Genomic DNA, 13,732 nt, shown 5'->3' on the forward strand with positions numbered 1-13,732 from the left:
CCTGACGTGATCTGTGTTTCTACTGCATTTTAAATAAAAGCATAAGTAATTCTTTAACCCAAGATACACACGCGACACACGGTGGACACATTTAAACTGTTTGAATCGTGAAATAATCAATTGTGGATTTTACTAACACGTGACCGAGCCAGCGAGGGTGCCAGTAGCAAGAGAAGCTATAAAAGTATGTTGTTAGTGAATTGATGTTTAAGCTTGCTTAATGTTTGTGTACATACACATTAAGCAGGGTGCTGCATGAGGAAACTTTTGTCGTAGCTGTTCAGCTTTGTCTCACTGTCATGTTTTCAAAAATATCAGCTATATATTTCATAATCACTTCAGCGGGGCAGAATTATTATTACTAGGATCGGGTCACATACGACAAACCCCTATAGTGAGGCTATGCACAACAAGGTGTTTGAAAGTACGTATGATCAACATGTGATCCCAAATCAAGCCGTAGTGACTGATAGCAAGGGCGGATTCAGGAGTTGGCAAGGGGAGGGGCACAAACAGGCTAAGTTGTAATTGGTTGGGGAGAGCCAGATTCTCTAGTTCAGTGCTGCATTTTTGAAGTAGCAAATAATCACCTCTTAGTAGTGTCTCACTGTTGATTTTTGCTATTATGGCCTTTTCAGATGGTTGTAACAGGATATTAACAACTAACTCAACGTATTTTCTGAAACAACATCAAATTTGTAGATCTACCAGTGCCGCTTACCTGGGAGTAACAATAGATGAACACCTGAAATGGACAAACCATATCCAACATGTTACCTGTAAAGCAAACTCAGCCAATGCCTTTTTGCGACGTAATATTAGCTCTTGCACTCAACAAACTAAGAAGCTGTGTTATCTAGCAATGGTACGTCCTATCTTAGAGTATGCATCAACTGTCTGGTCTCCATACACTAACAGTAGCATCTACAAGTTAGAAATGGTCCAATGAAGAGCTGCAAGGTTTATTTCAAACAATTATTCACCCTGGGCTAGTGTAACTGAGATACTAGATCACCTGAATCTACCAACTCTTGAACAGCGACGGAACAATTTGAAGCTAGTTATGATGTATAAAATGGTGCATAGACAAGTTCACATCGATAATGGAACCTATTTAATCCCAACAGCAAGCCAAACATGAGGTCACGATCAACGATTTTTGCAGCCACACTCCAGAATTGATTCTTACCATTACTCTTATTACCCCTCTACAATTAAATTATGGAATAACTTATCTAGCAGTACTGTGGAATCACCTACCTTAAACACATTTAAACAATGTATTAATTATAGCTAAGTACAATCACTACAATTTATTCTTAATTTAATCTGTTGTACTATATACTCCATATGGAGGTTTCTGTACAGTAAACAAATAATAATAATAATAAAAAAATTGTAAAGTCTTAAAAGCTGTTTTAAAGGCCCTGGATGCCTTAAACAACTGTGACACGATAATTATTTTAGAGGCACTTAGTACGTACGAAGGTGCTGAATGATAATTTCACGGCTAGTTTGACTTTGGTTCGCTTTGGTTTCAGGTGAATTTGTAAAAAATGCTAGTAAATGTGCATATTTTCATGAGTTTCTTGGCCTGACAAAGTTTAGTAGCTATTTTAATTAGAAGTATGGCTGGCTCCTCCACAAGGTTAGGGATGGGGGGAGGGGGGCATTTGCCCCAAATGCCCCATCCTGGATCCGCCATTAGATAGTAGCTATCGTTCATATCTAGAGGCCACCAGTGCTGTGTATAGCTCTCTCTTGTATGTTTTGTATGCATATATCTGTGTACACATTACTGTGCTGTGCCATTGCCACACCACCAATGTACTGGCGCTTAGCAACATTACTGTAGTAGCAATACATTATTGGCAACACCATAGATGGAATTTATTCAGCTATGGTGAAGGATGACGCATACAAAATGTAAACCCTCGACTTTCTTTTACATTGTAGATGTGAGATGTGTTACTTGTAATTATGATGAAATTATATCCTCTGTTAAGAACTTATATTTAAATAAGTTTGTGTAGTATAGTTTCGTATGTGTAACATGGTTGTCTATTTTGTACTGCGCGTTTATTGTTGTGTGTGTGCTCTGGTATATAGGGAAGAACAGCTTTTGCCGACTACTGTGAGTAAAAATCAATCAGATGAGTCTATGCACAATAAGGTGGTGAAAGCCAGTACAGTCAGCATATAATTCCAAACCAAGCCACTGTTTAAGCTAAGTGCAGTTCATCAGTGGTGTGGCAATGGCACAGTGATGTGTACATGCTATAATTATCCATACATAACATGTAGGAGATACACAATACTGTAGAATATAGAGTATGCAAGCCAGGTGCCAGAAGCCAGTCAGGTGAGACAGCAAGTGTAACTGACTCATACATGCACACACTTAGCTATAGCACCTCATAGAGGATCAAAGATTTACTGGCTTTGGCTGAAACATACTTGCAATGGTCAGACCATGACAAATTTGATTGGAACCTAACTCCTAAATATTTGACAGAGGAACTCCAAGATAAAGGAGAGTGGTTGATAAGATAGTCACAATATATTTTCTTACATTTATTTGAGATAAGAAAAGCCTCACACTATAGGACACGTTCAATCAAAGTTGCTACTTGTTTGCCCAATCACAAATGCAATCAAGGTCCTCTAGAAAATTAAACACGTGAATATAAACAAACATTGAATTTTTCGCATGTGTTTTAATTTTAACCAGTATGTGAGTAACCATCCCACCCTGTGGTAAGTCCACTCGTGTTCCAGTTATTAAACAAGTTCCTCTTCGAAGAAACAGCAAACAAACACGAGACATTTGTCGAGGAATGTGTCCAATAATACTTCCATCCTTTATGATAATGGCTACTGCATATCTATTACTCCCATTTGTAAGTTCCATGGGCGTCAGAGTAAAAGTGAAAGTGGTAAGGCTCAGTCTGGGGTGGGGTAAGCACCAGCCTATTATGCTTTTAATTTTGCCTATTATGCTATGCTGCAGTGCTAAAAAATTTTGCCTATTATGCTCATAATTATGCTCAAACTTTTTGCTACAGTTCCCATGTTTTGTTACTTTTTAATGAATAATGATCAACTTTGGCTTATGAACAACTGAAATGTACTCATTGTGCATTAAGAATTTGGATACATTGTAAACTATAATAACAGTCATGTCAAATAACTACTTAATGCCATATGAGTGGCATCGACTGTTCTGTTATTGTAAGTCAATCTTTTTCTATGGCATGCATTTTTGCTTACAGTATGACATTTATTCTGCCTATTATGCTAGCATTATGCTTGATGCTTTCAGGTACCTATTATGCTCAAAATTATGCCAGCATAATAGGCTGGTGCCTAGGGTGGGAGCATGCCCCTAGGAAATTTTAAAATTGCACATTTAGAGATGCTATTTGCAGGGGCTGTAGTACTACTGCAAGGGCGGCTCCAGGATTTTTGGTAACTGGTTTTTTATCTAGAGCATAGTTAGACTTTCGATAAAAACCAAAAAAAAGAAAGGTAAATGCATGCTGAGAATAACTGTTCCACTAACTATATATATATTATAATTACATAAAAATCCCTACATAACTTGCTACACTGCTGCTCTGCTTTGTTAGAGTGATTGACTGCTCTATTAGAGTATCTCAATCTGAACATGACCGGTTTCTGGAAACCTCAGAAACTCCCCTAAAGCTGCCCCTGTACTGTGTGCAAGGTGCTAGTTAGCTAGCTACCAGTAACCTGACAGGTGTTCAATTATAAAACTGGAAACTGACCAAATATACCTCTGTTTAACTCTTAACCTTATCATTTGAGTCTACTAATAAACAGTAAGGAATGTATCCAAAGCAACTACAAAGAGAAACAAAGCCAAAGCTAGTATAATGCCATGGTAATTATTTTAGAGGCACTTACTATGGACGAAGTCAACATGAAGCTGCTACCAGAGCTGTTCTGAGTGAAAGACAGGTTAGGTAAAGGTTTTTTTGCCATTAAAGTAATGCCAAGTACTACTTTTAGTAATAATTTCAGCCAAAAAGTGGTGAGGCTCTGGCCTCACTGGTCACACCTACTCTGGTGCCCTTGGTAGGTTCTCGTGTGCTGGTAAGATTTTCACCAACTGTAGCAGTCCATAGTAGTTGATGGTATACATGATATCCACAGTTGATCTCAAACATAGGCTTTGGACATACAGCTGTACGTGACTAATCACGTGATCAACTTGTTAGCATGGTGTGGGATTGCTCGCTGTTGTAGGTGTTGTTCCTTGCTGTGCCTGTAAATATGGAATGGTAAAATAGTCAATAGTCTATCAATCAGCAATACACAATTGTTATAATTTCAGCTTGACAAAACTTTCATGTTAAAATATTTTTGTGGGTAGCTACCAGGCACCCATGAAAACTTATTTACACGAAAATTTAACTCGTGAATATTTTCATGCATGAAAATAACTTGATTTGCGGTATAAGGTGACATTATCCACATATAGCTTCACTTTTTGACTGCTTGACAACACTGTGCAGATCATGAATATATAATAAGAATAATAAGGGATCTAACACAGAAACTCCTGATCTGACACTTCACCAGTCTGAATATGTACCATTTTGACAACAACTTGCTGCTATCTGTGTGTCAAAAAGGAGTGTATCCATTGTAGTAGCTTACCATCAGTACCTAGGCACTGCAGTTTAACAAGGAGATGTTCATGGGCCACAGAGTCAAAGGCCTTAGCAAAATCTAAATGTACACTGTTATGTAGTTCTAAGGAAAGACCCCAACTCATATACAGCACACAAAAGCAATGACACTGTTGAGCGATGAGAACGAAAACCAAATTGTGCATCACTCAAACAATTAGATTTCTCCAGGGCTTCAGTCAGTTTTCTACAGATAATCCCCAATAGATGTTAAACTGATGGCTCTGTAATTTGCTGCAACATGACTATCTCCCTTTTTGTGAACAGGAACAACATGTGCGGAAGTCAATTCTCAGGAAGTAACCCCATAAGCATGCTCTGGTTAAACAAATTACACAAGGAAGGGCTCACAAATAAAATCAGTACTAGAAAATAACTATTGCTAGCTACACCAATGCCATTGGAGCACAACTTTTTAGTTCACCTCAGGTGATCATATGCATGAGTACGGGAGTGAGTAGTACAACAGATATTTAAGTAGTGCAGATTACTTTGATCTTTGCTGGGTGAGTGACAGCTGATAATTGGCAAAATTGCATGGCTAAAAAGACTTTGACACTTTGAAAAGTACAGTAGAAGCTTCCCACAGCATTAATATCGACAAATCGACGTACAACAGTTCATTATTGATCGTTTGTTGACAATCACTTTCTCAAGTTGAGCCCAATACAGCCATCATATCCTTTAACCCAACCTGATACCGAAATAATGTTTTTCATCATCTTTCCCAACTTCTGTTCTATGTCCTGTGTAAGTTTCATGTGGAATGAATCTCCAGAAGCCGAGTTGTAGCCTCTTGAAAGAGTACCCACCAATGAATTTGCCCCACTTCTTGCCCCATGAAAGTTTCGGTTTATTGGTAGCTACTGCCAGTATTGGTTTTATACGGCAAACATTAAAAAATATTACATCGATACAAGCCAAAAGATCAACTTTATTGTATTTTTGTCCTTTGTGGCAGCCCAATCTCGTTAAGGATATTTTGATATTGGAAAGAATACAGTGACGTGCCACCAAATTCATTTTAGCTAAATGATTTTTCTATGGATTATTAGGCAAGACTAATTATTACCCTTAATTTACATATTCAAACTACAAGACATTCTATTTTCATAAGATCATTAAAGCATCCTACCCCCAGTTTTAACATTTCTAACTATGTTACTATCAACAGTTCTCATTCAACGTCTTTAAACATTAAATTATGTCACAAGTAACTCAAGATGTGCTAATTCCTATTTATAGACTTCCCAGATTATGGAATGCTCTGCCAATAATTTATCTTACCCTTTCACAATTAACCAAAAGTTAAAGAACTATTGATGGGATCAAATTTGCTTAATTTAATATCTGTACTTTCCATTTTGTATTCCCTTGTAATTGTGCTAAGCTACCTTACCCTTGTAACTATCATTTATTGTATTTACAATAAATACTAACTATATCACATTTCAATTATGCTGTCCTATCTTCTTTGTACCTCACCATCTTTGTATGTATCTGTAAAGCAATGAAAATAAAAATAAGGTAGTCACTGCATTTAGCTATGCACAAATGCAGCAAGTGCCTTGGTTAAGTGCAAACTAACAAGATAGGAAGTCCATAATTAAGGGACTTCCTATCTTGTTATCGTTTTCCTTGATGGCTCAATGGTCAGACTAGCATGTAAACTAAACTTAGGACTGCTTTAACAGCTAAATACACTTGTCTTTTTTTCTGTAAATATAGCTAGCGGACTTTAAATAGGCATTCCAGTCCAATTTTTAAATTGATGTTTATATGCTCAATGGATAGATTATCGATTGCCAATCTCAGAAACATATATTTAGTTTGGTTGAAATTGGCTACTTTGGTGGCATGCACAGTGCTTTATAAAAGTTGAAAAAAGTATATTTGTTTCTCCAGGACTTTCCATACATGTTTAAAGCACAATTGAAATAGGAAGCCATCTATGTAGTAACCTGGACTGTCTTGAAACTGCAGTTTCTTCTAGCTGCAAGTTTGTACATGTAATGAGAGTAACTTCAGGTTTTGTTGGATCTCAGCAATCTTTGTGTGCTTTTTGGTGAGCAAATATGTTTCACCCACTGCATACTTGTCAATACAATGGTGTATATAGGCAAGTGGCTATGATATCTCAAGTAAAAAATTAAAAGTTAGCAACTTGTAAAGGTAAACAACTAAAGTAGAGGTGTCAGTCACAATGACACAACTATACCTAAGGTGGAGTTGCAGAGTTTCAATTGTGGCATTGTTATGCCAACTTTGAAGTGGTTTATATCTTTGAGTTGGTGACAAAACTATCAGAAAATTGTGGGTAAGTAGAATTTGAGGAAAACAGGAAGAGAATAGAAAGTAGGAACAAGAACGACCCACAGAAAATGAAGGTCATTATTCAATGGGATGGATAGGCTGCATTGTGTCTTTTTGCAGCATTGTTTGAATCCTTTCAATAAAACGATTGAAACACTCTAATAGAGCAAACACCTGCGTTAAAGTACTCTAACAGAGCAGTCAAGAATGTTTTGTTAGCTATCCCACCAGGGACCCACATTGATGGGCCTGTGAATTAATAAGCTATAGCTGTCATAGATTATAGGTATATCAACTAGCTAAGTCATCAACATTGCAAGTTAGTCAATCCCTTTAAATACAAAGAATTCTAAGTAACTGACAGTGTCTGCATTAGTTCACAGGTAATCAATGCGAGTCCCTGCATGGTGGGATAGCTAGTTAACAAAATATTCTTAACTGCTCTATTAGAGAATTTTAATGCATGCGACTGCTCTATTAGAGTGTTTTATCAAATGGATCCAAACAATGCTGCAAAGAAACACTGTGCTGTAAAATGTAACCTATACAATCTGTATAATTATTGTATGATGACCTTTATCAGGTATTTTTCATGGGTTTTTCCCATTCCCACTTTCCGTTCCATCTCTTATCCATCTCCCTTGAATTCTACTTACCCGAAAATATTATTGTTGTTTAGCTAACTCAAACCAAGTAACTATGCAAGCACCAGTAAATACCTTCCATCTGACAGTATACTTATTTGAGTTTCAAAAGTATTCTGCATACTTTACAAGGAAGGTTACACATATGACACAATTTATTCAGATGTAGTGCACATCATTATGATCAGTGTGTGGGCAAATCCCTTTTTATATCCATAATTGAGTTTGGATGATGGAGCAATCCTAAGTTAAACATGCATTGCTATTTTTTGCCACGGTTCTATTAGGAGATTTTTAAAAAAAAAATCTTGGATACTGGAATGCCTACTTTTAAAATAAAACCACAACCTGTATGGCATTATAATCCCTGGGCTAGCTATGCTTGTGGTTGATTTTTAGTATAGCTATGGACTTGACTTTGCACATCACAAAATAGTGCCACTCGTTAGGTAATTAAATAGTTCACACCAATACATGTATTTAACTGTAATTGGAATATAATTGGAATACAATTGAACCTCAATCATCAAAACTTTAGTTAGCTGAGCTTTCAGCTATTAAAGTAATTTCAGTTGTTGTTTGCAAAAGTGGGAAATAAACTGATTTTGCATACAACTCCAGAATTATGGACTTTCGGTCTTCATGCAGGGATCTGGATAACCTCTGTTATTAATTATTGTTGAGCAAAGTAGATAGTTTTAAGTGTACACATGTAGCTTTATACGCACAAAATTACAGAGAATAGTATGTGAAGTGTGTCTGCATTTGATCTGATGGACTGTCTGACTGAATGACTGACTGACTGACTGACTGACTGACTGTCTGATCGACCGACAAACCAACTATCTGGCTAAATCTGCAGACAAGTATAGCTTGATAATGGCCACTGCAATGGGAGTGATATGCTTTTTCATACTCTTGCCTCTGTATATACTTCTTTGGGTTTAATATTATTTTTTTGCTTTAAGTATAAAGGTAGGTGGCACATCAATGAAGTGTGTACAATGAAATTACATGCACTCATCAGTGATTTTTCACCGCAGTTACTCAGTCAGTACAAATTCATTGAAGAAACACATTGGAAGCATTCGAGTTACTTTGAAAGTGTGTTTGTTTGTACTTGATTGCACCCAACCAATTCTTCTGACAGCCACTGTTTTTTTTTGATGGAAATGCAAATGTACATGATCCCTATACTGTTATCACATTTATGTGTATTCTTGATAGTGCACTTCACTAAAGTGTTAATATGTGTAGTTACAGTGATGCGTTCTAGCTTTGAATGTGTTGCAATCATTGATAATGGCTCATTTTGAACCTCATGTGTTACCACTTTGAATTATATCTATCACATATTACCACAAAAGATAGTACCATTCTAGTACTACCATAGTTAGTTCCTCTACTTAGCTTTAATCCATGTGTACTGTTGTCAAAGACTGTACAATTAATTATTAGCAGGGAAACAAACTATGAGATAAATATGTTTTGTGCTTATATTGTGGAATACATGTACAATGCTTTGTGAAAACTTATTCTTTTCAGTATATTTATTGTGCAACTTTCCAGACCAACACAAATTTTCATGAAGTCTTGTAACTATCACAGTAATAGCTACATTGTATGGAAAACTTTTACATACTATGGAGTGTTTCTAACTGGTGCAGATTTGTTGTAATTGTATACAGCCTGTTGCATGTGGGAATGTATCAAGATATAAGTCTGGCATTTTTTATTAAGGCTAGTTACGCTCAGTATAGTCATTCTATGGCAGACTCACATTACAAAATAATATTGTTTGAAGTAGTTTTATAAAAAAAGGTGCTGTGATTGCATGTTGTGTACCACAACTATTTGCCCTTAATACAAAATCTCAGTTGTTATTGTCACACTCTTCAGCCAGACTATATAAAAGCCAGCTTACAGTGTAGCTGCATGACAATAATGCCTATGATATCATACAAGCCATGTTCAATGTTCTGTACTTACTTTCTGTGCTTTTCTTTTGTTGTAGCCATGTTCACAAAGTTTGTTCTGTCCCTATTGTCACTGCTCCCATGGTTGGTGTTGTGTACCAGTGAAGGACTAAGTCCTGTTAACATTGATCCTAGTCTGGACTGTGATCTGCGTACACTTGCTTGGAGTTATGCCAAGAAGCTCCTACCACAATATGGCACTTTTCAAGCAGTTTATGATGCACTACAACTCCAAAATTGTAGTGTCAACCGTAAATCTGGTAAAGTGTATGAGCCTTGTCCATTCCACTATGATAGCTACAGAGAAGGTGTAGAAATATTTGTTGATGCTAAAAATGGTGATGATAATAATAATGGTGACATGTCACATCCAGTGAAGAGCATAGAGAAAGCCTTGACACTATTCCGATCCCAAATGGTGAAGTCTCCCACTACAATATACCTGCGGAATGGTACCTACTACCTTCAAGACACTATTGTGTTAGAAGCTACTGATAGTTACTTGACTATGGCTGGCTACAAAGATGAGGCACCAGTAATTAGTGGTGGAAAAGTGTACAAGTTTGATTGGAAGCCATACATTAGCAAATTATATCCTCAAGCAAAGATATTTATGACTGACCTATCTCAACAATCTCCATCACCTTTCACTCAATTATTTATAGGAGGTCATAGGGCAGTACGTGCTCGTTACCCTAATGGTAATCCAGAAACTATGGGAGCACACACTGATCCAACTGGCTATTATCCAAAAGCTGAGCACTGGTACACACCCAGAGCAATTCCTGGAACTCTTGTCATGATAGATGATCCAAATCGCAATAGAACTCACTTTCCTTACTTTTCCATTGGAGTAGGTGGCAGCGTATCAGTGTTTGACCCTCCTGAATCATACTGGGGAACTGCTAACCCTACTGGAGGGGCCGGTGCCACATATGTAGTCCCTATAGGAATGCAGTATCCAACAGATGTTGAATTTGTGAATCGTACATGGAGTGACCCCAGTACAGGAGAACTGCACACATTTCAAGGTCGTAGGTGGGGTGGATGGGTATTCCGGATCGACAAACAAGATGAAGCCAACCGTAACTTTACTTGGAGTAAAGGAGGATTTCAGGAAGCGAGGGGAGCACGTTTTGGAGCAGAATGGTTTGTGGATAACATCTTTGAGGAGTTAGACTCTCCAGGAGAGTGGTACTATGACAGTGATCACATGATTCTATACTTTGTACAGAATGGGACTAGTTTACCAGATGAAGGTGTGGGCCCTGTGTTGGATCAGTTGATTGCTGTGATGGGGTCACAAGACCAACCAGTTACCAATATTACCATAGCAAATCTGGTGTTGGCTCACTCTGCTACAACCTACATGTCAATTTATGAGGCTCCCGGTGGTGGGGACTGGAGTGTACACAGGGGAGGAGCAGTGTTTGTTGAAGGAGCTGAACATGTTCTTGTGCAGAATTGCCTTTTTGACTCTCCAGGTGGAAACGGAGTATTTCTCAGTAATTATGTGCGAGATGCAGTCATAGAAGGGAATGAATTTGTGTGGGTTGGAGATAATGCCATTGTAGCTGTGGGCACATCTAACCTAATAGATGGGACAAATGGAAACCAGCCAAGGGGCACTCAAGTAATAGGGAACCTAGTTCATGAGATTGGTATTTATGGCAAACAAGTTTGTGCTTATGTGCAGTCAATAGCCTGTCAAACTCAGTTAATTGGTAATGTATTCTTTAATGGACCAAGAGCTGGTATTAACTTTAATGATGGATTTGGAGGAGGAAACCTTCTTAAACATAACTTGATATTCAACATGGTGCGAGAAACAGGAGATCATGGACCATTTAATAGTTGGGACAGACAGCCATATTTGACAGAGGTGGGCAGTGGTAATGGATCTTCCTCTCTTACCCCAGCAGATACCCAAATCACCAACAATTTCTTCATCAACAACTATCATGCAACATATCCCATTGATCATGATGATGGTTCTAGTTATTACACCGACACTTACAACTTCCAGGTCTATGGTGGGTATAAGAATCATCTTGGCCATAGTAAGACAATTACTAACAATGTGTACATCTTCCCGGGTAAATCTTGTGTATATAGTAACGGAGCTTCGTTGAATCGCCTACCATCAGGATGGGATGAAGTGTGGACCAACAACACCTGTGTTATCACCAGTTCTGATATTTATCACAACTCGGGTTGTGATCCATCCCACCTGAAAGATTTGGTGCCTTTTACTGCTAACAATCAGTTCTACACAGCAAATGGTGTAGTAAGTATACAATGCGGTGAAAAGAAAACCTTTACCCTTCAGCAGTACCAAGCACTTGGATATGATATTGGTAGCACTGTCAGTAAGCTACCACTTAATGAAAAGATAGTATCCTGGGGTAAACAGCTTCTTGGACTTTGACATTTTTGTTTGCTGAATGACACATAGCTAGTTTAGAGCCAGATGGTTTTGTTAGTATTTGGCATTATATTTATTGTTGAGCATTAGCTACATCTATTAGCTATAGTGGTGGCAACTAACCAACCAGATTATGTGCCCACAAGTTGTGGCATACAACACTAAATCAGTTTACAAACAAATGAACACTATTAGGTTGAATGTTATTCTTAATCATAAGTGTTCAAAAGAAGAGCTTTGATCCAACTAATTTCTCCACCTTGGAGAAAATTTTTAGGGTTTTCATAAACTTAGAGGCACACCTTAACTGTCCAGCACATTTGCTGTAGCTCCTTTGACATCTTAACTAGAATTTATTCCAATACATGAAAAATGGTACTATTATTTGCACTTGCTGCACTCAACCATCATATGTTTCTGGGAACCAACAAAAACAGTAAATAATGTACATTTTAACCAAATGTGATCCATTTGTTTCAGCATCTCCTCTTTGAAAATAATTCAAACTTTTTCTTTTCTAAGCAAGTGAGGAGGTGATCATACATTTTGTCCTGTATAAATACTATTTCATGAGGATTCTATCCATCGCATAATTCAACAGCACAAGCAATCACAAAAAGACCACAATCCAATGTATATGCCAATTTGTTGTTGAACAGGTAGACAATTAACATAAAGCTTAGATACTGTCATAACCACTGATTTGAACATACATCACAGCAATTTGCAAAAGCAGACTGTGTGTGATCTTTACATTAAGGCTGTCCAGTAAATTAATCTCTTCTTGCTCCTGATTTGATGCAGCACATGTACACATGGCCATTTTTTCCCAGAAATATGATCATTTTGTCTTTATTTCCCTGAGGCATTAGGGAACTTTTTGTTACAGATCAGAAAGTTAGCCTAAACCAATGCAGGCATGCAGCTCATTATCCTACATGCACCCAACTGTTTTATTAGAGTTAGTTGAATGTTCTATTAGAGTATCTTGGATTTTTTAGTAATCATTATTGAGAAGTGAAAGGGTTTTAATGTCCTTTCTTCTGACACTGGGATTTGGTCTTCTGCATAAATCTAACCTTCCTTTCTCTATGCCTATAGCTATATATGTAAGCAAGTTTGTTCATAACTAGGGATGCGGGAATTATGCCTGAATAATTTTGGGAATAATGATGGGGTAATAGAATAGAGCATTATTCCAGCATTTTGATGCAGTTTTGGAGCATAATCGGCATAAAAATAAATTAAGATCGAGATACTCTAATAGAACAGTCACTTACTCTAATAGAACGATCAATTACTCTAATAGAACGATCAATGCGGAATAATTCATTATTAATACTACTGGTAAGTAAGCATCTTGCTAACAAAAAAGCTTTTCTGATGAATTGACACAGCTGGATTTAGTACTTTTTACTGTTTCAAAGTCTTGCTGTACAATTTAATTACTAAAATGAAGAAAAAGTTACAAAAATTAGGAATAATTTTGGGAATAATGAGTATTTTTGGGAATAATAAAAAGCATAATGATAAGGTTTTAAAAGAATTTCGGAATAGAATAATGATGAAAATTTTGAGCATAATTCCCACAAGCCTATTCATAACTTCTATGCAATCATTAAACACTGAAATGATGAAATGATGGTGAAAACTCATAGC

The 13,732-nt window shown here is 37.1% G+C and overlaps 1 protein-coding gene across 1 annotated transcript; it reads left to right on the forward strand.

The window, feature by feature from the left end:
- The first annotated feature begins 133 nt into the window (after positions 1-133).
- Positions 134-12,183, forward strand: LOC136236163 (uncharacterized). The gene is made up of 2 exons (XM_066026272.1): positions 134-184; positions 9,687-12,183. Exon 2 carries the CDS (start codon positions 9,689-9,691, stop codon positions 12,074-12,076), a length of 2,388 nt encoding a protein of 795 aa, XP_065882344.1. The 5' UTR covers positions 134-184; positions 9,687-9,688; the 3' UTR covers positions 12,077-12,183.
- Positions 12,184-13,732: the final 1,549 nt, after the last annotated feature.

Source organism: Dysidea avara, chromosome 10 (genome assembly GCF_963678975.1).
Source record: "Dysidea avara chromosome 10, odDysAvar1.4, whole genome shotgun sequence".
Taxonomy (NCBI): domain Eukaryota; kingdom Metazoa; phylum Porifera; class Demospongiae; order Dictyoceratida; family Dysideidae; genus Dysidea; species Dysidea avara.